The 25,757-nt window shown below is 37.9% G+C and overlaps 1 protein-coding gene across 1 annotated transcript in view; it reads right to left on the bottom strand.

Annotated features, from left to right (window-relative positions):
* The window catches only part of NFATC3 (nuclear factor of activated T cells 3), a 134,363-nt gene that overhangs the window by 42,609 nt on the left and 65,997 nt on the right, over positions 1-25,757 (bottom strand). Inside the window, 3 exon segments of the mRNA XM_082676080.1 lie at positions 3,150-3,290; positions 7,129-7,301; positions 12,003-12,202. Of these exon segments, the coding sequence (XP_082532206.1) occupies positions 3,150-3,290; positions 7,129-7,301; positions 12,003-12,202 (514 nt within the window).

The raw sequence follows: 25,757 nt of genomic DNA, 5'->3' as shown, positions 1-25,757 counted from the left end.
TAACATCTTGTAGTTTCTGATACATAGGTCTTTCACCTTCTTGGTTAAATTTATTCCTAGGTATTTTATTCTTTTTGATGCAATTGTAAATGATATTTTCTTAATTTCTCTTCCTGATAGTACATTATTATATAGAAATACAACATATTTTTGTATATTTGTTTTATATCCTGCAACTTAACTGAATTTATTAGTTTTAACAGTTTTTTTGACAGAGATTTATGGCTTCCTATATATAATACCACATCATCTGCAAACAGTGACAGTTTTACTTCTTCCTTTCCAATTGGAATACCTTTTATTTCTTTTTCTTGCCTAACTTTTCTGGCTAGAACTTCCTATACTATGTTGAATAAAAGTGGCAAGAGTGGGCATCCTTGTCTTCCTGATCTTAAGAGGAAAAGCTTTCAGCTTTTCACCATTAAGATATTAGCTATGGGCTGGTCACATATGGCCTCTATTATGTTAAGGTACATGCCTTCTACAACCTTTTTGTTGACAGCTTTTTAAGGTTTTTTTTTTTAATACATTTATTTATTTTATTTATTTATTTTTGGTGTGTTGGGTCTTCGTTGCTGCACGTGGACTTTCTCTAGTTGAGGTGAGCAGGGGCTACTCTTCGTTGAGGTGCACTGTCTTCTCACTGTGGTGGCTTCTCTTGTTGCGGAGCATGGGCTCTAGGTTCGTGGGCTTCAGTAGTTGCAGCATGAAGGCTTAGTTGCTCCGCGGCATGTGGGATCTTCCCGGACCAGGGATTGAACCCGTGTCCCCTGCATTGGCAGGTGGATTCTCAACCACTGCGCCACCAAGGAAGCCCAACAGTTTTCTTTTTTTTTTTTTCAGTACACGGGCCTCTCACTGTTGTGGCCTCTCCCGTTGGCTCCGGACGTGCAGGCTCAGCAGCCATGGCTCACGGGCCCAGCTGCTCCGCGGCATGTGGGATCCTCCCAGACCAGGGCACGAACCCGCGTCCCCCGCGTCGGCAGGCGGACTCCCAACCACTGCGCCACCAGGGAAGCCCCCAACAGTTTTTTAATCATAAATGGATGATGAATTTTCTCAAATGCTTTTTTTAATCATGATAATGTGGTGTATCACACTGACTGATTTGTGAATGTTAAACCATCCGTCTATCTCTGGAATAAATCCCACTTGATGATGGTATATGATCCTGTTAAAGTACTGTTGAATTTGGCTTGCTAATATTTTGTTGAAGATTTTTGCATCTATGTTCATCAGGTATATTGGCCTGTAATGGTTTTGATATCAAGGTAATGCTGGCCTCAAAAAATGAGTTTGGATAGTTCCCTCCTCTCCTGTTTTTTTGGAAAAATTTAGAAGGCTTGGTATTAGTTCTTCTTTGAATGTTTGGTAGAATTCATCAGTGAAGCTGTCTGATCCTGGACTTTTGTTTGTTGGGAGGTTTTGATTACTGATTCAATCGCCCTACTAGTATTTGGTCTGCTCAGATATTCTATTTCATCATGATTCAGTCTTTGGTAGGTTGTATGTTTCTAGGAATCTATCCATTTTTTTCTAAGCTGTCCAATTTTTTGGCATATGATTGTTCACAGTGGTCTCTTATGACCCTTTGTATTTCTGTGGTATCAGCTGTAATATTTCCTCTTTCATTTCTGATTTTACGTGAGTCCTCTCTTTTTTTTCTTCGTGAGTCTAGCTAGAAGTCTGTCAACTTTGTTTCTCTTTTCAAAGAACCCTCTCCTAGTTTCACTTATATTTTCTATTGTCTTTTTAGTCTCTATTTCACTTATTTTTGCCGTAATTTTTGTTATTTCCTTCCTTCTACTAACTTTGGGCTTCATTTGTACTTCTTCTAGTTCCTTGAGGTGTAAAGTTAGGTTGTTTGAGATTTTTCATGTTTTTATTTTTTAAATTAATTTTAATAAGTTAAAAAAATTTTATTGATTTATTTATTTGGCTGCACCAGGTCATAGTTGCAGCACATGGGATCTTTGTTGCAGCGTGCCTCAACGTGGGATATTCAGTTGAGGCATGCAGGATCTTTTAGTTGTGGCATGCAGGCTCTTAGTTGCAGCATGCGGGATCCAGTTCCCTAACCAGGGATCAAACCTGGGTCCCCTGCATTGGGAGTGTGGAGTCTTAACCACTGGACCACCAGCAAAGTCCCTAGCAAAATGTTTTTAAGGGTCATCCATGTTGCAGCATTAATCAGTACTTTATTCTTTTTTATGGCTAAATAATATCCCATTGTATGAATATATCACATTTTGATTATCCATTTATCAGTGGATAAGTATTTGAGATGTTTACATTTTTTGGCTATTATGATTAATGCTGCTAAAAGCATTTGTGTCCAAATTTCTGTGTGACTTATATTTTCAATTCTCTTGAAGAAATATTGGGGGATTCTTTTACTTTTGTTTTTGTTTTCTGTTTTTTTTTTTTTTGCGGTACGTGGGCTTGTCACTGTTGTGGCCTCTCCCACTGCAGAGCACAGGCTCCTGACGCCAGGCCCAGCGGCCACGGCCCACGGGCGAAGCCGCTCCGCAGCATGTGGGATCCTCCCGAACCGAGGTACGGACCCGTGTCCCCTGCGTCGGCAAGCGGCCTCTCAACCACTGCGCCACCAGGGAAGCCCTCTTTTACTTTTGAGACATCCTTAATGAGAACTTAATATTCATGTGAAAATTTAATAAATGTTTGGTTTACAGTAAAATCTGTGTAAATGATGCCTATAGCTTTAAGAAAACTATTTTGTGATTAATGTCAGTGAAACATCTGAATAATTCACTTTAACCTTTTGCCCCTTAGTCTGAGTTCAATCAACTCAAATCTTATTTATCTATCTATCCATTTATTTATTTATTGAAGTATAGTTGATTTATAACGTTATGTTAGTTTCTGGTGTACAGCAAAGTGATTCAGTTGTGTGTATATATATATATTTATTTATTCTTTTTCGGATTCTTTTCCATTATAGTTTATTACAAGATATTGAATATAGTTCCCTGTGCTCTACATTAGGACCGTGTTGTTTATACAGTATATATAGTAGCTTGTATCTGCTTATCCCAAACTCCTATTTATCCTTCCCCACCTCCTATCCCGTTTGGTAACCATAAGTTTGTTTTCTATGTCTGAGTCAACTCAGATCTTATATTATTTACCTTGTCCTTTTTCAAGAAAGATGATTTTGGATTCTGGAAGAAAATTAGATCCAGTAACAATCATTTCATGACCTCCATTTACAGAACAACTGTTGATACTGTACTTCTCAATATGAGGAAGTTCTTGAGCAGACCGCTGGGCTGTTTTTTTTTTTTAAGAGTTGAGAAGAAACAAAATATTAGTTTACATTCTTTCATATGTAAATGACAAAGTCTAGCTATAAAAGAAGCAACTCTGGATTTTTAAAATGCAAGGCAATGGTAACAATATCCACTAAAATAGCTATGCTATTTAGAAAACAAAATAGATTTATTAGAGTCATGTGATTTTAAATAATTTTCTTAGACTACAACTATAGAGAAACTAATAAAGAGAAATTAATTAATGCCTACAACTTATATTGACTCCAACACATTCACCTCATCCACTTTTCTCTTTTTAGCTTGTCTTATTACATTTCTTCCCCACAACTTGTCTGTTAAAATTGATAAATTTAATATAATTATAAAAAGCAAATTAAATCCGAAGATGCATAATTATATTGCATACAATTAAAAGAAGACAAGTTTCTAAAGGACAAACACCAAGCAGCTCTTTCATCAAGAAAATAACTAGATCATCAGTGAGGCATCAGGATTACATTTTGGACATCTTCTAAATAACTGAAGTATACATGAAGTACACATTTCAATACAGAATTTTGAAAAATGAACATAAATACTTCTTAGTGCACTATACTCTTCCTTCCCAGGGTATGGGAACATAATTTTTCTTAAAGCCTACAAGTCATTATGTAAACTATTAACTTTTCCTTGTTGCTGCCTTTTTCTAATATCTACTGATTTCAAGTTGCTGTATTTTCTGGAGATCCTACTTCTGGCTTTTCTTTCCTTTTTAAAAAATGCTTGAGTTTCAAGCTATACATTATACTTCTTTTGACTGCTTAGGTTCTCTAAGGGTTTATTCCTGCCAAATGCCTCAATAACTAGGTTTCTCTCTGGATTAAGACAAACAAAAAGGGTGGATTACACTTTCTTCTTCACATTTTGGAAACAGGTCTATTTTTAGTCCTACTACTTGGGTGGAAAATTGGTGGCTTTGAGGGTCAGCTGTGTTTTGTTTGGCCAGAACAACATTTTAAAGAAATTTAAACAACTTGACTGCCTTTATGAAGCATGCAGTCCCTGACTATGCCTCTTCCAACTATTTATTTTTTTGAAGATTTATTTATTTTATTTACTTTTAGCTGTGTTGGGTCTTAGTTGTGGCATGCAGGATCTTTCGTTGCCATGCGCAGGCTTCTCTCTAGTTGTGGTGTGTGGGTTTTCTCTTCTCTAGTTGCGGCACATGGGCTCCAAGGAGCGTGGGCTCTGTAGTTTGTGGCACGCGGGCTCTAGTTGAGGTGTGCAGGCTCAGTAGTTGTGGCACACAGGTTTAGTTGCCCTGCGGCATGTGGAATCTTAGTTCCCTGACCAGGGATTGAACCCCCGCCCCTGCATTGCAAGGCGGATTCTATACCACTGGACCACCAGGGAATTCCCTCTCTTCCAACTATTTAATACTAAGACACAAAAGGTATATGAATTAGGATCCCAGCCCTATTCAAAGAGAATGTTTCATAGGAGATGGGTCTGGGATTTAGGATGAGCTACAACTTAGAAAATACCAAGCACAAATCTAGATCTCAGAAAACACTTATGTCCTTACTTATGTTCTAAATGGCTCACAAAGAAGGGGCATAAAAACAAGCACTGACTAGCCTACGGAGTAAGACTAATTCAAGTTTTAGATATTTATAGTGGAAACTAGCTATCACAAGTTCATTCAAAGTAACAGCAGAAATGTGTTCACCAAGTGGCATAGCCATAATAAAATATTATGCATGTGCCAAAAGCATTTTTGAAGAATATTTAACTATATGAGAAAACTCCCACTATAACTACCAAATATTGTGTGCGTGCACATGTGCACACACACACAGACCAAAAAAAAAAAAGGAAAAAATCCAAAAAAAGGTTAATAGTGACTATCTCAGAGAAGTGATATTACAAAAAAGATTTTAATGCTACTCTTTGTACCATTTTGCATTTTCTATACTCTCAACAATAATCACACAATAATTTAATAAACTAAAAGAGAAAACAGAATAATTTTAGAGTAAATTCATCTCAAAAACTCAAACTACTCTATGAACTTAAATTATTTAAATTATGTTGCTAAAAATTAGAGAAATATGTGCTTAAATGGGCATTTGTCTGGCAGGGTAACAAAGATTGTGGCAATGATAGCTGTTTCTAAGAAAGGGAACTAGCTGACTTGAAAATTTACTTTTCACTCTATACTCTTTTACTCTTTTTGAATTCTGTACCATGTACCTGTATTATCTATTAAAAATTAATACAAAAATTACTTCTACAGTGATTCTATTACCATGGATTTGCTCAGTGATTCCCACAGTCGACTGGAAATAGAAAAGTAATACAGTAGGTATGATCCCAAATTAAGAATGCATGTGGTTAACAGAAATAAAATGATATAACATAATCAAAAGAGTACTAAGAAAACCTGTGTTCTAGCCACAGCTCTGTCACACCAACAAGCAAATAACCTGGGAGGAGCACTTCAGATACTTGTGCCTCAGTTTCCTCCTACACAAAATTAAGACATGGAATTAGAACACTTCTAAGTCTGTGCTCTAAAAATCTAAATTGCAATCTCAATATTTCAGTCCTATCAGCTAACCTGCCAGAGGTCCACAGTTCTCAAGGGCTTGAGTAGATATCAGGTTCTAGGCCTTTTCTCATTTCTTGGCTCTGAAAAACCAGGGAAAAAGCATTCACTTTCTCAACCTGGTGTTGTACATAAATTTATGGTAAAAAAAACAAAAACCAAAATCCTGTAAGTCCCTATTCAGCTGAAGTGTCAGCTTGCAGAGACAGGCATCTTCCAACATTTTAATGAAACAAAGATGACCAAGTATCAATGACACTTAATGTCAGAATCATAGCTTCATAATTTGGTCCTCAGGTGTCATCAAGCCCATCTTCCTCATTTATGAGTAAGAAAACTATGGTCAAGAGAATGTCTATAGCCACACAGGCTACCTAGGGTCAAATTATAATGAGAAGCCACTTTCTAACTCCAAGATCAGTACTCCTCCACCTAAACACGTAGCTTATTTCCATATAAGAAAATCACACCAGCTATCCAGACCCTGGGCTTCAGTTTACTTTTTAAAAAATTTTATTTATTTTCATTTTTGGCTGCGTTGTGTCTTTGTTGCTGCATGCAGGCTTTCTCCAGTTGCAGCGAGCGGGGGCTACTCTTGGTTGCAGTGGCTTCTCTTGTTGCGGAGCACGGGCTTTAGATGCGCGGATTCAGTAGTTGTGGCACACGGGCTTAGTTGCTCCACGGCATGTGGGATCTTCCCGGACCAGGGCTCGAACCTGTGTCCCTTGCATTGGCAGGCGGATTCTTAACCACTGCGCCACCAGGGAAGCCCTCAGTTTACTTTTTTTTTGGAAACATTTTTTTAAAAATATTAATTTTATTTATTATCATTTAGTTTTGGCTGCGTTGGGTCTTTGTTGCACACGGGCTTTCTCTAGTTGTGGCGAGCGGGGGCCACTCTTCATTGGGGTGCGCGGGCTTCTCATTGCAGTGACTTCTCGTTGTGGAGCATGGGCTCTAGGCGTGCGGCTTCAGTAGTTGTGGCACACGGGCTCAGTAGTTGTGGCTCGCAGGCTGTAGAGTGCAGGCTCAGTAGTAGTGGCAAGCGGGCTTAGTTGCTCCGCAGCATGTGGGATCTTCCCAGACCAGGGCTCGAACCCATGTCCCCTGCATTGGCAGGTGGATTCTTAAACACTGTGCCGCCAGGGAAGCCCCCTCAGTTTACTGTTGATCCAAACATTACATTATAAACAAAACAGAAAATAACCTATTATAAACAAAACTTTAAAATATCACAGGCTCACTTACAGCATTCAACAGGTATAGAAGCTGTCTGCAGAGAAAGGACTTTTCCATTGGGCTGTGGGATGTGTACACGAAACACAAGTCGTACTCTAGTATTCTTTCTGCCAATATCAGTTTCTCCTTTTCGAAGTTCTATATCTGAATTGCGGAGTTTCAAAATACCTGCACAGTCAATACTAGGGAAAAAAATATACAAATTTTATTTGCTTACTAGAAATTAGTGGTTCTAAACAACTCAGCAAACAGTTATTGTTAATTTGCCAGGAAGAACTATCACTATCTAAAATCAGGTCAAAAAAGAAAGATACGATTGCTATTTTCTGCCATTTAAATTTTAGGATTAAAAATGTTTTTGTATGACAAAAATGTAATCCTAAGTGTGGCATATTGTCTGTAAAGAGGGCTGACAATAATTCCTCCCATTCTTGTATTCACATGCCACTTCTCCAATTAAGAGGTGGAGTAACTATGTCCCCTCTCCTTGAGAGTGAGCCTTATGACTTGCCTTGACAAACAGAATGTGGCCAAGTGATGCTGTGTAAGTTACAAGCCTAGCACTTAAGAAGCTCTGTAACTTCCAATTTTGTTCTCTTGGAGCCCTGAGCCACCATGAAAATGTCCAACTAGCATGCTGGAGAGAAAAGCCCATATAATCCTCTACTTGAGCTACCCCAGCTGAGCTCCCAGCCGAATTCAGGGGCATGAGTGATCCCAGCCAACACCACATGAGTGGATCAGCTGAGTCCAACCAACCAAAAGAAGCATGAAAAACAATAGAGTTACTACTTTAAGCCACTAAATTTGGGGGGCAGTTTGTGTTACAGAACTAGATGAGTGAAATATAAGGTAAAAGACTCTAATTCTATAAATATAACTAGGCCAGAAAAGATTAACTTATAGGACTACAAATAAGTCATTAATGACATTTAAACTTTTATATGATACATTTATTAATAAAAACAATCTATCAGGCTTTCATTTCTTTCTTTCTTTTTTTTTTTTTGTGGGGAGGCACATTCGAGGCTTGCAGGATCTTAGTTCCCCAACCAGGGATTGAACCTGCGCCCTCGGCAGTGAAAGCACAGAGTCCTAACCACTGGAACACCAGGAAATTCCCAGGCTTACATTTCTAAGAAATGCACATATAAGATTAAAGTTTTGGCATTTAAGGTCTAAAATTGCATTATCTTCAAAATTTATTACTAAGTATAGCTGCTTAACACACAATCATGGTAGGAAACACGAGTACCTATAACATATCTTTGTTATTTACATATTAGAAGAATAAAGCAAGAGGTAACGAACAATCAAACATTCTAGTTAAAGTTTACTCTCTCTTATGGCATTCCTTATTATCCATCCTCTTACTTTATCTACCCACTCTAATGCTCTAATGTTCCAACTCTAATACTCACTGCCCAGAGGCTAGAGAAGTCACTTTGAAGGATAATATATGTTACAAAGCTAGGTTATCAAGAACCAGTAAAGCTCAAGGAAGAGTTTCTACCAATCTTTCTACCAATCTTTCCCCACCTTAAACAACAGAGCCTTTTTCTTTTTTTTTGGCCATGCCACGTGGCATGCAGGATCCTAGTTCCCTGACCGGGGATTGAACCCATGCCCCTTGCAGTGGAAGCGTGGAGTCATACGCTTCTAGCGTGGACCACCAGGGAAGTCCCCACTAGAGCCTTTTAATACATACCTACAACTCACTTGTGCATAAATTATTTTGAACAACAGTCTTATCATTCGCAATTTTTAAATCTACCACTACCTGAAACTATATTACATTCAGTCACTACAGTTTATCCTAGTAATTAGTTCCTGGATAAAACAGGCTCATTCAGCATTAGCTGCCCTGTTATCTAAGGTACTCAGAAAAGGTTTCTTAGATTTGGGTAACTTCCTAGTTGCTCCTTACTCAACCCTTTCTTGGACACACAGAATGTTGTTGTCACAAACCTTGGTTCCTATAGAATTCCTGTTCCCCAATCTAACAGTTCAGAGTGGACAGAGAGCCAGAGAAGCTTCAGGTGTGTGTATGGCAGAGCAGGGTGGGGTAAGGGGGCTAAGCTGCTTGCTACTAGTAATAATGGTATTTTTACAGCTTTGTTCTTTCTGGTCTGATCCAGGCAGGCAGTATATGCCAGCTCTGGCTGGAGAAGGGAACATGAATCTTGACTACCACCTCTGTTCCATGTGAAAAGGAGGAGGAAGATACATTCAGATCCTACTGCTCTAATTTGTTCACACTATTCTGTAGGTAAGGCTTTCCCAAGTTCTTGAGAGAATGTCTTAGAAACTCACGTACTCTGTTTTCTTTAATTTATTGATTTATACATTATTTTTAAAAAGGATATGAGGCATTTTACAACATAAATACAAATAAGGTCAAGAAGAAAGAAATAGAAAATATTTTTGAATAGAAGAAAGAGGAGATAAATATATCCCAAATCTAGGGTTATATGAACTACTATAATTACTATAATTGAGCTTGATCATGAACTTTTGGGAAGCTGAGGCAAAAAGTAAAGATGATAGGGACTTCCCTTGTGGTCCAGTGGTTAAGACTCCACACTCCCAATGCAGGGGGCCCAGGTTTGATCCCTGGTCAGGGAACTAGATCCCACATGCCACAACCAAGAGTCCCACTGCCTCAACGAAGAGTTTGCATGCCGCACATGCCACAACAAAGATCCCGCGTGCCACAACTAAGACCCTGCGCAGCCAAATAAATAAGTAAATATTTTTTTAAAAAAGTAAAGATGATAAAGCTTTTGTAGGTCTCTCCTTGTCTGGTAAAACAAAATCTACTGTGTCATCAAATACCAACTTTTCTCCTTTAACCTGAAAAGACTGTGTGTGTGTGTGTGTGTGTAATAATGACCAACTTAAGAGATAAAATCTTTTTAACAGTCCATTAAGTTATAAGCTTCTGGCGATTTCTATTTACTTGATTCAAGTCTACTGCTTGAACTATCCAGAGGAATCAATGGAAACATGGTCTGCAAACTGTCACCTAAGAATCAATTTTATGAGTTCTTAGAAAAAGATAGTTCAAAGTTGAGTTTCAAATTCCCCTCTGCAGCTGAATAATAGTATATTCATATTGCTTTTGATGCTAGATGAAAAAGTACGATCCTAGGGAATTCCCTGGTGGTCCAGTGGTTAGGACTCTGTGCTTTCACTGCCGAGGGCCCAGGTTTGATCCCTGGTCAGGGAACTAAAATCCCACAAGCCACATGGCGAGGCCAAAAAAAAAAAAAAAGTAAGATCCTAGAGTAAAAGAGAGGAAGCCTTCTTGCATCCTCATTTAGAGGCTGGCTACCTCACCTTATTTGAAGATTGGTCAAATAGGATGTCTGGAGTCAATGTTTTTCTTTCTTTTTTTTTTTTTCAATTTTTTCTTAAGTGTTTTGCTCAAGTACCTGAACAAAGGATTGGCTGAGAATCCAAAGTTCTTTTTTTAATTATTACAGAACACAGAAATTTAAGAGTAGAGATTATCAACTAGCTGTCTACCTCTGCCATGAAAAAACTCTATTGCAGCCCGTGTAATGACTTAGTGGAGTTGAGTTCTCGAGTACTGTTCCTTTGAACAAAGCAGGCAAAGTTAAGGTTTTATTTAAATCAATATTAACTTGTCTTTTCTGGAGATAAGTAGATAAGAGGCAATTCTTATTTTATAATAGTACAATTATGTTATAAGTTACTATGTCCTCAGGGGTATATTCAGTTTACCTAAAATGTTATTTAAATATAAATTTAAAAGAGAAGAACTCGAGACTGAAATCTGATTTTAATAGGACTATTCTTGTAATAACCTGGGACAGATATCATTGCCATCTCAAGAAAGACCTATATTATAGTTTGAACCAATTTCTCTAACAAACTTCACTGTAAGTTTCACATACCTGGTTGTGGCAGAATAACAGTTGCCTACTAAATATTCTTTTTTTCTGTTTTTCTTAGTAACAGACCCCCATCTTGTTAGCGGTGGCAATGCACTCAGGTAAAAAAAAACATACCCAGGTCTTCCTTATATATAAGGATGATCAATGAGATGTAGTAAAGGTGTTGGATAAGTTTCTGGGAAAAGCTCTGTAAAGAGGTCTGACTCAGATGGAAGTTCTGTCTTACCCTTCCTCTTACCCGTTCTTCCTATTCCTTCCAGGATTACAGTTATGATGGCTAGAGCTCCAGTAGCTATTGTGGATCATGAGGCAATCTTGTGGATGGAAACCACATGCTAATAATAGCAGAGAAGAAAAAACAGAAGGAGCTTGGGGCCCCAATGACTTATGGAACCACTGTGCTAGCCCTAAGATGCCTATGTGTATATTTATTTTACGGAATAAAAAATTAAACTTCTAGCTGTTTAAGCCACTGCATTTCAGGTTTCTGTTACAGATACTATATATATTCCTAACTAATCCACGTGAACAAAACTCTACTGCATTCTCATTCAGAAGCTGGCCACCTCATTTTATTTGGAAACGGGTGAAATGGGACACCTGGAAGTAGAGTTGAAGTTTTCCTCAAGGAAACTTAACAATCATAATTTTACTGCAATTGTTTACTTATTGTCTACCCTATTAGACTGTGAGCTACTTGAAAAAAAGTCCATATACTTTTGTCTCTATCACCTAGCATGATGCTTGGCTGGTACTACATGGTCATAAACTTTTGCTGAATTGAATTTTCTTTATGGAAATGTGGTACCAACCTTAGCAAATATACTATAATTATTTACATAATGTTATTCAGTTAATTTAGAACAATGACTTATTTTTGTACTATAAAAATAAATATACTTTTCTTCAAAGTTATTTTAGAAAAAGAAAGAACAGTCCATTTTGGGATATGTTTCAAGATACCTGGCTGACATATTGTTTTCAGGAAGAAGTGGAATTTCCAGAACCTTTGTGCTGGCAATTATTATCTCTTGGCTTGCAGTAGCAACTGTCTTCCCAGTGATCCGATGCACCTGGTAAAATGCATGAGGCCGTAAATATCGATCATCTGCTGTTCCAATAAACATCTGTAGATTTATCGGCTTTTCACTATAGCCCAGGAGCTAATTTGGAAGAGCAAACACAGAAAAATACAATTCATTATCCATGCATTTTACAATATGCTTACAATGTTAAGTCTATTATATTTATATCATATACTACTGATACATAAAATGTTATTTCAAAAAAGATAGTAATAAAAACAAGTAATAAATGAATAGCCCTCTAAATCACAGAAATATTTTAAGAGTTATAAAATGCTGCAATATATTACAAAGGGATGAAGGAGTTTTTCTGGATTAAAATCTAGATCAACCTAAATTTTGAAAAGCCTTGGTAGAGTGCTGTGGAGAATACAAAAGAAATGTTGATTCTGTGCTCCAGGCAACATTAACCATCCAGACCAGACTTAAAGACCAAGGTATGTGGGAAGGTCCTCTAACGGGCTGCTAAAATCAGAGACACTTTTAGCAGAAAGGATCTGAAAAATCCTATTGCATGTTTCCAAGTTAATATTTCAACTGGCTTAACAAGCTAGGCTACTTGACTTTCTTTGGTACCCTTCACTACTGCTGAGGTTAAGATGGCTACACAGGATTAATAAGGGTGATGACCAGGAGGTGCTGGAGGTAAAAACAGCGACCACAAGAAAAGAGGCAGTTAAAAGAAACAGAGCCTAAAGCACTTAGCGAGACTCCTATGTCCAGTCTGATGGCTGAGTAGCACCCATTGGACCCACCTTGAAAGGACGGACAGAACACCAAAGTAAGCAGATACTGGAAACAAACTGACACATGTAAGAAGAGAATAACAAAAGGTGTGTTTCCTGTTTTTAAGGCTTTTAACCTGAGGAAAAGCCACAGTCCACGCCTTACAGTGAGACTAAAACTACCAAAGAAATCTACAGTCTGAAGGGCTTGAAGAATCAAGGACAGACAGTCTGTCACAACCTCTGGAAAGAAAGAGGCAAATCCCAGAAAAGAGACAGCCAGAGAGGAGGAGCTTCAAATTTTATATATATATAGACTCCGCCCAATCCTTTGGCTGACCTGTAAACCATTCAAGAACAGGATAGATCCAAGCAGCCTAAGGCTAAAATAACTGAAATGAGATTATAAGCCACCACCAACCACAGGGAGACAGGTTTTACAGGTTGACTCCAACCAAGTTAAGTGCCTGCTTAAACAAAAAAATTCAACATTCTTTGGGAGTACATATGGGTGTGCATTTATATTAGTTTTGATGCTGAGTTGTACAAGTTCTTTATATATTCTGAATATTAATCCCTTGCAGTTATGTGATTTGCAAATATTATCTCCCATTCTGCAGGCTGTCTTTTCACTTTCTTGGTTGTGTCCTTTGATGCACAAAAGTTTTAAAATTTTGATGGAATCTAATTTATTTTGTTTGTTTTGTTGCCTGTGCTTTAGGTGTCATACTTAAGAAACCATTACCAAATCCAATGTTGAGAAGGTTTTTCTCATGTTTTCTTCTAAGAATTTTATAGTTTTAGGTCTTTGATCCATATTTAGTTAATTTTTGTATATAATGTAAGGTAAGGATCCAACTACATTATTTTGCATGGGGATATCTAATTTTCCCAACACCATTTGTTGAAAAGACTGTCATTTCTCCTACTGAATGGTTTTGGAACCCTATCAAAAATGAATTGATCATATATGTTAGGGCTTATTTCTGGGCTTTCTATTCTATTTCATTGGTCTGTCTTTATGCCAGTATCATACTGTTTAAAATACTGTAGCTTTGTAGTATGTTACAAGTCAGGGAAAGGGGGTCCTCCAACTTTACTCTTCTTTTTCAGGATTGTTTCAGCTATTTGAAGCCCCTTGCAATTCCATATGAATTTTTTTTTAAATAAAGTTATTTATTTATTTACTCATGGTTGCGTTGGGTCTCCGTTGCTGTGCGCGGGCTTTCTCTAGTTGTGGCGAGCAGCAGCTACTCTTTGTTGTGATGTGCAGGCTTCTCATTGCAGTGGCTTCTCTTGTTGCAGAGCATGGGCTCTAGGCGTGCAGGCTTCAGTAGTTGTGGCACATGGGCTCAGTAGTTGTGGCACATGGGATTAGTTGCTCTGCAGCACGTGAGATCTCCCTGGACCAGGGCTCAAACCCTGCTCCCTACATTGGCAGGCAGATTCTTAACCACTGCGCCACCAGGGAAGTCCCCATTATGAATTTGAGGATATGCTTTTCCATTCTGCAAAAACGGTTGTTGGAATTTGGGTAAGTATTGCATTAAATCTGTAGACTGCTTTGGACAGTATTGATATCTTAACAATGTTAATTAAGTCTCCTCTCCATGAACATGGAATGTCTTTCTATTTATTTTTGTTTCATGTATATTTGGATTTTATTTTCACTTTATATATTTCCATTTAGTTTTATTTCTTTCAGAAATATTTTACAGTTTTCAGCATACAAGTCCTTATACCTCCTTGGTTAAATTAATTCCTAAGTATTTAATACTTTTAGATGCTATTGTAAATGAAAACTGCTTTCTTAATGTCCTCTTACGGTTGTTGATCACTGATACACAGAAACACAATCGGTAAGTATGTGTTGATCTCCTACCCTGAAATTTCGTAAACTCATTTATTAGCTCTAGCAGCTTTCTTGGGGATTATTTGGGATTTTTAAAGTATGTGAGCATGTCATCTGTTAATAGAGATAACTTTACCTCTTCCTTTCCAATTTGGATGTCTTTTATTTCTTTTTATTGCCTAACAGCTCTGGCTAGAACTTCCAGCACAAATGTTGAACAGCAGTGGCGAAAGCAAGCATCCTTGTCTTGCTCCTGATCTTAGGGGAAAAGCTTTCAGTCTTTTACCATTAAGTATGATGTTATTAGCTGTGGGCTTTTAATAAATGACCTTGATCATGTTAAGGACTTTCCCACTTTTCTTAGTTTGCTGTTTTTTTTTTTAAATGATATGCTGTTAAATTTTGTCAAATGCCTTTTCTGTGTCAATTGAGATGATCATGTGGTTTTTATGCCTTCATTCTATTAGTATGGCATATTACAACAATTGATTTTCATATGTTGAATTACCTGCATTTCTGAGGTAAATCCCACTTGGTCATGCTGTATAATCCTTTTAATGTGCTGTTGGATTTGGTTTGCTAGTTTTTTGTTGAGGATTTTTGTGCTTATATTCTTTACGGATATTAGTCTGTAGTTTTCTCTTCTTGTGTCTTTGTCCTTATCGTTATCCTTTTGATTAAAAAAAATTTTTTCCATGTCTCTATTGAAATTCCTTCATCTCTTCACATATTTAGCCCACCTTTTCTACTAGATAATTTAGCATTTTCATCATTGTTATGTTAAAGTCTCTTTCTGATAACTCCAACCCAGACACAGAGTTAGATTTAGGCCATCTTTGGGCCAGCTTCTATTGAGTGTTTTCTCTTAGCTGTGGTTCACACTTTCTTGTGTGTGTATGTATAGTTTAACATATACTAGCCATTTTGTATAGAACAACTCTAGGAACTGAAGTAGCAAGTATTTACCTTCAGAAAGAGGCATGCTATTTTTTTTTTTTTTTTGGTCAGGTCACAGTTCTTAAGCTGTATCAGCTTTACTGCAGTTTTAGTCAGATTCCTCTGCTTTGAGATGGTGGCTTACGTGCACTTGGTGGAGATCTTACAAATTTCAGACAGACCTTGCTCAGCAATCCCCACTCCTACTTTTGGCCCCAAATGCCTCTGGGAGGAAGATGTGCTCTATGGCTGTTTTATTCCATTGAACCAGCAAGGGAGCGATATGATAACATAGACTGCCTAAAGTCAATTTTTTGGTAAGCACAGTGGAGTGCCCAGCTCTTCAAGACAGTAGTGGTGGAGTTTCTGATGCCCACCCAGTCCTAAGCACTGTCCCTACAAGCTGGGGTTGTGAGTCACAGTGTCAGTGATGTTTTCACTAGAGCAAAACTGGGTAGGGTGGCTGTACACTGTTCTAGGCCACATAGCTTCCAAACCTGAGATTTTATGAGGTACCTAATAACCTTAAAAGAAATTCTCTTCTGTTTCTGCACTATGGTTTTGTAAAGTATCCTGACACATGATAGCAAATATAGAGTGCCTAGTACAGTGTCTGGCATGTACCTAACAAATGTTAGCTATTAGTTTGCATCCAGATTCTAAGTATGGAATCTAGTCAGAGTTTCAAATATGTAGGAGTTTTATTTGATTATGTTGTCCTTCAGGTGACTGCTTTACTCCCTCCTGCTTGCTCATCCCTGGCTTTACGGTGGAGTTTGTAACCAAGCAACATCATAATTTATTGATTATCCTCCTCTACCCAGGAAAGGACATGAAGTCTTTTGCCTATTATCAGATAAAATAATTTACCCAGGATGATTTTCAGCCCTGTGCCTTTACAGAGAAGCAAATAAAGCCTGGACCATTGCAATAGTCTTATAACTGCTCTCCCTGTTCTTACTCTTGCTCCCTGATAGCCTATTCTCTGTCCAAGAGTCAGAACAACCTTGTAATATTAACCAGATAACTTTACACCCCTGCTCAGAACTCTCTAATGGCTTCCTTCCATACTCAGAACTAAATTCAAATGCCCTATGATGATTTACAAGTCCTGTGTGATCTGGGCCCTGGCTAACTTGTTGCCTTACCTTCTCCTACTCTCTTCCTTCCACAGTCTGCTCTGGCCACCTTGGCCTTATTGCATGAACCACTCAAGCTCATTCCTAACCTCAGGGCCTTCACACTTAATATTTTGTCCCTCTGGAATATTCTTCCCTCTGATCTTCATATTACCTCACTCCTTCAGCTCTACACTCAAAGGTCAACTTCTCAGAGAAAACCACCCTATCTAAAACATCACATTTCTATCCCTTTATCCTGTTTTATTATTTTTCATAGTATTTATCACTATCAAAAGTATTTTAGGGACTTCCCTGGTGGCACAGTGGTTAAGAATCCGCCTGCCAATGCATGGGACACGGGTTTGAGCCCTGGTCCGGGAAGATCCCACATGCCGCGGAGCAACTAAGCCTGTGTGCCACAACTACTCAGTCTCCATTCTACAGCCCGCGAGCCACAACTACTGAGCCTGCATGCCACTACTGAAGCCCGCACGCCTAGAGCCCGTGCTCCACAACAAGAGAAGCCACCGCAATGAGAAGCCCGCGCGCCGCAACGAACAGTAGCCCCCGTTCTCCACAACTAGAGAAAGCCTGTAGGCAGCAGTGAAGACCCAATGGAGCCAAAAATAAATAAATAAACTAATTAATTTAAAAAAAGTATTTTATACATTTGTTTATATCTGTTTTCCTTATTACCACATAAGTTCCCAAAATACAGAAACTTTGTCTTGTTCACCACTCCACCCCTCCTTCTTTTTATTGAGGATCCATTATGGAAATATCTATACCAAATGTCACTGCTTCAGCCAGTATTATATAGGTGACAATAAAAAAAAAGAACAAAGTGGCATGTATTAAATTTTAAGGAATTAGTGAAGACCTTAAAAGGCAGAAATTTATTAATAATAATAATATAGGGAAGCACATGATAAAAAGCAATTAAGGTCCTGTGAAGGAGAGAAAAGACGAAATCATGGAAACCAGCTAAGAGGCTGAAGCACTAAAATCATGTGTACTCAAAGTTTAAACAAGGGTAGAAGTGAGAACATAAATAGAAATGAAGGAGGATTAATGCAATAAGTCTTTCTCGTGAGATCCTAAAGAGATTTTTTGTAACTGGCTACGTATAGAATAATAAAGAGAAGGGAACAAAGAAATTAGAAGTTCTGAGCTTCAGTACTCAAGAGAATGATGGTATCACTAGCAAATAAAGAAATGAAGAAGTCACTGATTTAGAACAGGTTTGGAAGAAGATAATGTTTTCAATGTTAGTCATGTGGTATTCAAAGTAACAGTGAGACATCTAGATGGAAATGTGAGGCCATATAATACATACATTCTTTTAGCCCAGCCATAGCGTTATTGCACAATAACAAAATACAGTCTACTGTGCTTTAAAAGGATGACTGAAATCCTCTTTCTGTTTGTTTTGACATGATGAGTAGAATGATGACATCATGATGACATGAGTATGCACTGTAAAAGTTTCAGTACTCATAGCACTTTAAACACTACTGAGTTTTAACTGCATCACTGTGATTTGTAGCTCCCTGAGCAGCAGCGTAAAATGATGAGAGTGCCAGTATACTCTCTATCTTAACTACTCTGCCATTGTTGCCCCAAAACAGGCTCAGTCAATTTATAAATGAATGAGTATGGCAACATGATGAGTGAGGTGCATATAGGTATTTAATGGAAAGGGGCCAGAAATTCAAACTTCTATCAATGCACGAGATAATCATTGTTTTTCAAAGAGAGGAACTAGCCTATGTTGCACAGAACTTCAGAACGTCCCATCATATATATTCGTGTATACAGAAACGTTTACGAACTTGGAACCCAACTCCTTAGTATATATAAATACCACCCAAATCGCAGTTTTAACACATATGAATTTTTCATGAATGCAACTGCCATGTAAACTGAGGTAAACTTTATTTATTTATTTATTTTGGCTGCGCTGCGCGGCACGTGGAATCTTGGCTCCCCGACCAGGGATCGCACCCGCACCTCCTGCACTGCAAACACAGAGTCTTAACCACTGGACCACCAGGGAATTCCCGAGGTAAACTTTAGCAAGAGTTGATCATTTCAGAAAATCATGTCATTGCTAGTAATGCCACTCACTTGTGGAATTTAGGTTGCTGATCAACACACTTGCCTATGTGCAAGTGTGATATAGTGATGCTGTAAGTACAAGTATCTAATTATTTCATTGTTTTCTCTAGAGTCATTACCAAGCCTTTTCATTTTGAAATATAACTTTTTGTTATAATTTGTTTATAACCGTTTTCTAAATTTGTTTCCTCTTAATAATAAAAGCATTATATTGGTATTTCTAAAATTACATGTGTAGGCTGATTATATTGTCCTTGAATTTCCATTTCAGGTAAATAAAGTATTATAAAATATTTGTTTAAAATTTTAAAAGAGTGGGGTTGGGTCTGATAGGGTTGAGAACCACTAGCCTTAGAAGATTTGCAAGTCAAGAGGCACACTGGTATCAGTTTGCCTAAAATGAATCCTCCAGTCTCCTGTCTAGGGAACATAAACCCACTGCAAGCGTTTTGGGAGTTAAGAGGAGTCAAAGCTCTCCCTATTCAGTACACAGACTTTCATTATGCCTCCCCTTTCATCCCCATCCCATTTTCTGTACAGATCCTCAAGCCCTGCTTTCAGTTATTCTAGAACCTAGAACTTCTATTTCATTCCCTCTAAAGAATAAATCTCCAGAATTCTCCCAAGGTAAGCCAGTGGTTATCACTTCATTATACCATATAAGGGAGAAAAATCTGGGAAGTTTAACTGCTTCTTTTGTAGACCTTCAACAATATGTTTTCGGCCTCACCTCACATCCCACTTTCAGAGACACCAGTGCCTCAACCCCCTGAGCCTTTCCAAGGTTCTTTAGTATAAAATGATTTGTGCTTAATTATTGGTTCTTTCTCTCCAACCAACAAGCTTGAGTTGTAACTGTTTAATGTCTAATGAAGGTAAACACATGTGTTTAACCTAGTATATTTAACTGGAAATTGCAGTTTTCTGTAAATATTTAACTATTTGTGTATTTAAGAAATCTATCAATATTTCAGTTGTGATTTCTTTTTACATATTTTGGTATAAACAAGTTAATAAATGTTAAAGCTTGAATTGAATGGAAAATATTCCATAAAAAATAAAATGCCAACATGATTACAGTAAAAAAAAAATAAAGCCTAAATAAATCAATAACTAAAGAAGAAATAGTAACAGTGTGGGCGTATGTATGCATATGCACACAAATATGGTTCAGTCACTTTTCCCTTTTGGTTTGTATGGAGGCAGATGGGGTAAGTGATAATGTAGAATGCGAGTCATACAAATTTGGACACAGAGGTGAAAAAGTAACAGTAGAGAGTGGTAATATACTTTAACTAAATTAGTTTATGTAATTCTAAAACTCTTGTGGAGTACATGCCATTTTTTCCAGTTTATAGATGAAGAATCTGAAGCTAAGAAAGATTAAGGAACTACTCCGAACTCATGGCTAATCATCCTTTCTGCTATACTTATTGTTGCTCTTTCATGTTTAATCCTACATTGAACAAATTATTCTACGGAACCAACTGTTCTTGTAGTGGAGGAAGAAGTACCAACAACTTTACCACTTGCCTCAAAGTACTGTGAGGGGGACAGTGTCATTCTTGTTATCTCCAAAGCCTAGTATAGTACCTACCACGTTATGGGCATTTAATCACTGCTGAATGAATGAATTTTGGAATGAGAGAGTACAATTTGGTGGAACAAAATAACACGAGGTTAGTCAACAGAATTATTTAAATAAGAATTATAACCACTAAAGTAGCTGTTTAAAATGAAGTAGTAAAATTTAAAATAGAAAATACAAACTAAAAATTTTATTGCTATCTATTAAGTTACCCAAATATCACATAACATACCAGTAAGTACTATATTCCAAAGTATCCCAGTCATATTAGATGACTCATATTAATACCAGCTTGGCAAAGACATAAGCCACCTGTCCTTTATACTTTGATAGTAAAATGAGCCAGTGATGGGGGAAGGTAATCAGGCAGATAAGATTTCAAAGAGAATGTATTTCATAACACGTATTTCAGCCAACATCTGCTCCAAGCATATATACTACAGCATAAGAAAAATAGGGCTTCTCCCTTGCAATTCAAGGACTTTAAAAGAACATCAAATAAATTAATTAGACTATCATTCCATCCCATCCCATTTGCTGCCAATGTTATAGGCAACAAATTCTTGCTACTGTTAACACTATTCTCTAAAATCTTTCATCTAGTATCCGGATACTTCTCTTCAGGTCACCTTCTGCTTTGTAGAAGAAAGTAAGCTAAGTTGTTTGTTATGTTTCTGTACGTTTCCATAGCAAAGGTCTGTGCCTGCTTAATTTAACTAAAGCTGGAGGGTTAAAGCCTGAAGGTATACGACAGACTAAAGCAGCTTCAATAAGAGGAGTTCTATTATCAGTTCTGCTACATTACTTGGAGGGAGCGGATCTGAATATATTAGACACATGACAACACAATGTAGAGATAATAAAAATACAAAATTAAATTTCCATAAATTGCTTCAAACTGAAAATATACATGTAACAACATCATACAAAAAATCATCACCTGGAAATGAATCTTGGCATATAATGAAATACAAAGTCTAGTTATGGAAAAAAATACTACAATCTCCATTTTAACTTTCAGTAACTTTTGGGATAAGACTCAAAATATTTATTCCTTCATAAAACTTATCACTGTATAACAAAGTATGTATGTAATTTTATGCAATTTTATCCCATATGTAGATACAAGTAACCACCATAACAGTCATGATCCAGAACTCTTCCATTACCACAAAGGAACTCTCTTGTGCTACCCATTTACATTCACAGTCTTCAACCAGTTCCTGTTCCCTGGCAACCGCTAATCTAGTGTCATCTCTGTAGCCCTGCCATTTTGAGAATGTTATATATATAAATGGAATCACAGTATGTAACCATTTGAGATTGCCTTTTTTCCCACTCAACATAGTTCCATGGAGAACCTTAGAACTTGTGTGTATCAACAGTTTGTTCCTTTTTATTGCTGAATGGTAGCTAGTGCATTGTATGGATATACCAGTTTGTTTAACTCTTCTTCCATTTGGCTTGTTTCTAATTTTTGACTAAGAAAAATGACACCACTATGAACCTTAAAGGTTATTGTGTGAACAAGTTTTTATTTTTCTACAATAAATGCCAAATGTGATTCCTGGGTCATGTGGTAAATGCAAGTTTAGTTTTTTAAGAACCTGACAAACTATCTTGTGGAGTGGTTGTACCATTTTACATTCGTAACAGCAGTTTAGGTGGGATAAAGTTTCTTGGCATCCTTGCCAGCATTTAGTATTATCACTATTTTTTTTTTCCTGTACGTGGGCCTCTCACTGTTGTGGCCTCTCCCATTGCGGAGCACAGGCTCCGACACACAGGCTCAGTGGCCACGGCTCACGGGCCCAGCCGCTCCACGTCATGTGGGATCTTCCTGGACCGGGGCACGAATCCGTGTCCCCTGCATCGGCAGGCGGACTCTCAACCACTGCGCCACCAGGGAAGCCCTATCACTATTTTTTTATTTAACTGTTCTATAAGGCATATAGTGATATCTCATTGTGGTTTTAATTTGCATTTTTCTAATGGCTAATAATGTGGAAAATCTTTTCACATGCTTATTTGCCATCTTATCTCCTCCTTGGCAAAATGTCTGTTCATGTCTTGTGCCCATTTATAACTGAATTGCTTTTTTTAAAATTTTATTTTATTTATTTATTTATTTTTGGCTGCACTGGGTCTTTGTTGCTGTGCACGGGCTTTCTCTAGTTGCGGAGAGAGGGGGCTACTCTTCGTTGCCGTGCGAAGGCTTCTCATTGTGGTGGCTTCTCTAGTTGCTCTAGAGCACAGGCTCAGTAGTTATGGGTCACGGGCCCAGTTGCTCTGCGGCATGTGGGATCTTCCTGGACCAGGGCTCAAACCCGCATCCCCTGCACTGGCAGGCGGATTCCCAACCACTGCGCCACCAGGGAAGCCCCCTGAATTGCTTTTTTACTGTTGAGTTTTCAAAGTTCTTTACATATTCTAGATACAAGATCTTTGTCAGATATGTGGTTTGCAAATGTTTTCTTCCTGTCTTAGCCTGTCTTTGCCATCCTTTTATATTTTTTTTGCCATGCTGTGCAGCATGTGGAATCTTAGTTCCTCAACCTGGGATTGAACCAGTACCCCCTGCACTGGGAGTGTGGAGTCCCAACCACTGGACCACCAGGGAAGTCCTCCGTCCTCTTAATAGGATCTTTCACAGGGCTAAAGTTTTTAATTTTGATGAAGTCCAATTTATCTATTTTTTCTTCTAGTATCATGCTTTTGGTATCATGCCCGAGAACTTTTCTCATAGCTTGAGGTCCTGAAGATTTTCTCCTATGCTTTCTTCTAAAAGTTTTATGGTTTTACAATTCACATTTAATTTCACAATCCATTTTGAATTAATTTTTGTATAAGATGTGAGGTTTAGGTTAAGGTGGTTTTATTTGCTTAAAGATGTCCAACTGCTACAGCACCATTCGTTAAAAAGACAATGTAGGGCTTCCGTGGTGGCGCAGTGGTTGAGAGCCCACCTGCCGATGCAGGGGACACAGGTTCGTACCCCGGTCCAGGAAGATCCCACATGCTGTGGAGCGGCTAGGCCCGTGAGCCATGGCCGCTGAGCCTGCGTGTCCAGAGCCTGTGCTTTGCAACGGGACAGGCCACAACAGTGAGAGGCCCGTGTAAAGCAAAAAAAAAAAAAAAAAGACAATGTAAAAGCTCTTAAAGAATATTCATCTTGGTCTATAAACAGTATATTTTTTATTTAAATACAGTTGCCATTACCTATGCTAAATTAAAAATTGATGTAATTTCAAATGATTTTCACATTTTGAAAAATGAGAATAAAATGTTTCTGATAATTCCTAAAATACTAATACTTTTTGGACAAATGAAATCAAATTCTACTGTTGTATATTTCTTGTAATTCATTAACATGCCGTATTTCCTTTGGTCTCAGAGCCTTCTAAATCAGCACTGCTCAACAGAACTCTCTGAAATGATGAAAATATTCTATATCTGCACTGTAAAAAAAAACCCATGATCCATGTCATATCAATTGTTGTGTAAGGTGTGAAGTTTAGGTTAAGGTTTATTTTCTTGTCTATGGATGTCCAATTGCTAGCATCATTTGTTGAAAAGGCAATGTAGGGCTTCCCTGGTGGCACAGTGGTTGAGAGTCTGCCTGCCCATGAAGGGGACACGGGTTCGTGCCCCGGTCCGGGAAGATCCCACATGCTGCGGAGCGGCTGGGCCCGTGAGCCGTGGCCGCTGAGCCTGCGCGTCCGGAGCCTGTGCTCCGCAACGGGAGAGGCCACAACAGTGAGAGGCCCGCGTACCGCAAAAAAAAAAAAAAAAAAACAAAGGCAATGTAACCATTACCCACATTGGCTACCAAGCCTTGAAGTGTTGTTAATGCAAGTGAAGAACTGAATTTTTAATTTTAGTTGCTTTAAATTTAAATGTGGTTAGTAACTGCTGAATTGGACAGTGTAGCTCTAAACCCTTTCCTCTGCTTAATACTTTCACTTCCTTAGTATTTAGCTTTTCCCTGGCTAATGTTTATTAATTAGCTGGGAACTTCACTCAAATAGCAGTGCCTGATTCAACCCCTTCATCTGGGTTTTAGGTCCCTATTTGCTCTCAGAGAGATCTGAATTTCCCCCATTAAGGCTTTATCATACTTTTGTTATTATCTTGTTTGCAAACTTCACTGAACTAGAAATTTCATGAGAGTAGGAAACATGTCTGATTCCACTCCCCCTCTTGAATCCCCAGCTACAGTAACAAACTACCCTGAGTGTATTACATATTTGCAGACCATATTAATGAATAAGATTATTTACTTTGAATAAAAGAAAAAGTTAGTTTATTAGTTGGCTAGAAAGTAGGTGGTATTTTTCAACAGCTTCATAGTTTGAGTTTTTAAAATTTCAAGAAATATATACTTCAGAAACTTCTTGGCTCTCACCATGTAATTATATTGAGAACATCTGAAATCCTCCTTTGGGGAGTATCAGAAAGATTTCTAGAACTTGTGCTGAAGTGCTCTTTCTCTTTTCATTTTGATACAACACTGGCCAATGGAATGCAAACACAGCTCTTTAAAATGACAGCAATCAACCCAGATGAATTCTAAGATGCCAATGTAGATATCTTATTCTGCTGCATTTTCTCCATCAGGGTTCACAGAACATTGATCAAGCTGCTAAAAGAAGCCTAAGTAATAATAGCAAATAATATTTACTGAACATTTACTATGTTCTTTACATGCAATGTTTCATTTCATCCCCACATCAGCTCTTAGGTAGGTGATATTATTCTCATTCTACAAAAAAGGAATTGGAGGTAGTTCCCTCCATAATTAACCTCTATCACATCATATTCTAATTTCCAATATAGCCCTTAATACATTCTAATATTATTTTGTTTATTTGCTTATTGTCTCTGCTATTGTCTCTGTGCCCATAAGGGCAGGGACCTTTTCTGTCTTTTATTTATCTCTGGATCCCCAGCATCTACAATATTGCCTATAATGTAGTGAGCAATCAAAAAATATTTATTGAATGAGTGAAAGGATAGGTGAATGAATAAACTAAGCAATGAATGATTCAATAAAAGGTCTAGAAAAGTTAAACTGCTTGGCCAAAGATACAGTACAGCTCAGGATTCAGACCCAAGCAGTATGACTGTAGAGCCCATACCAGTCATTGAGCTACTAGTATTGACTCCTAAATGTACTTAAAGACCAATACCGTATAGCAAATGTGGACGAGAAGACAAGCTGACCACCAAAGATTTACGTATAGAACTGTACAGTATACCTTTCCTAGTCCTCTTGCAAATGAGTAGCGCCACT

Source organism: Grampus griseus, assembly GCF_964374135.1.
Source record: "Grampus griseus genome assembly, chromosome: 19".
NCBI classification, from domain to species: domain Eukaryota; kingdom Metazoa; phylum Chordata; class Mammalia; order Artiodactyla; family Delphinidae; genus Grampus; species Grampus griseus.
Note: the sequence above shows the minus strand (reverse complement) of the source record. Positions and strands in the feature narration are given on the sequence as shown.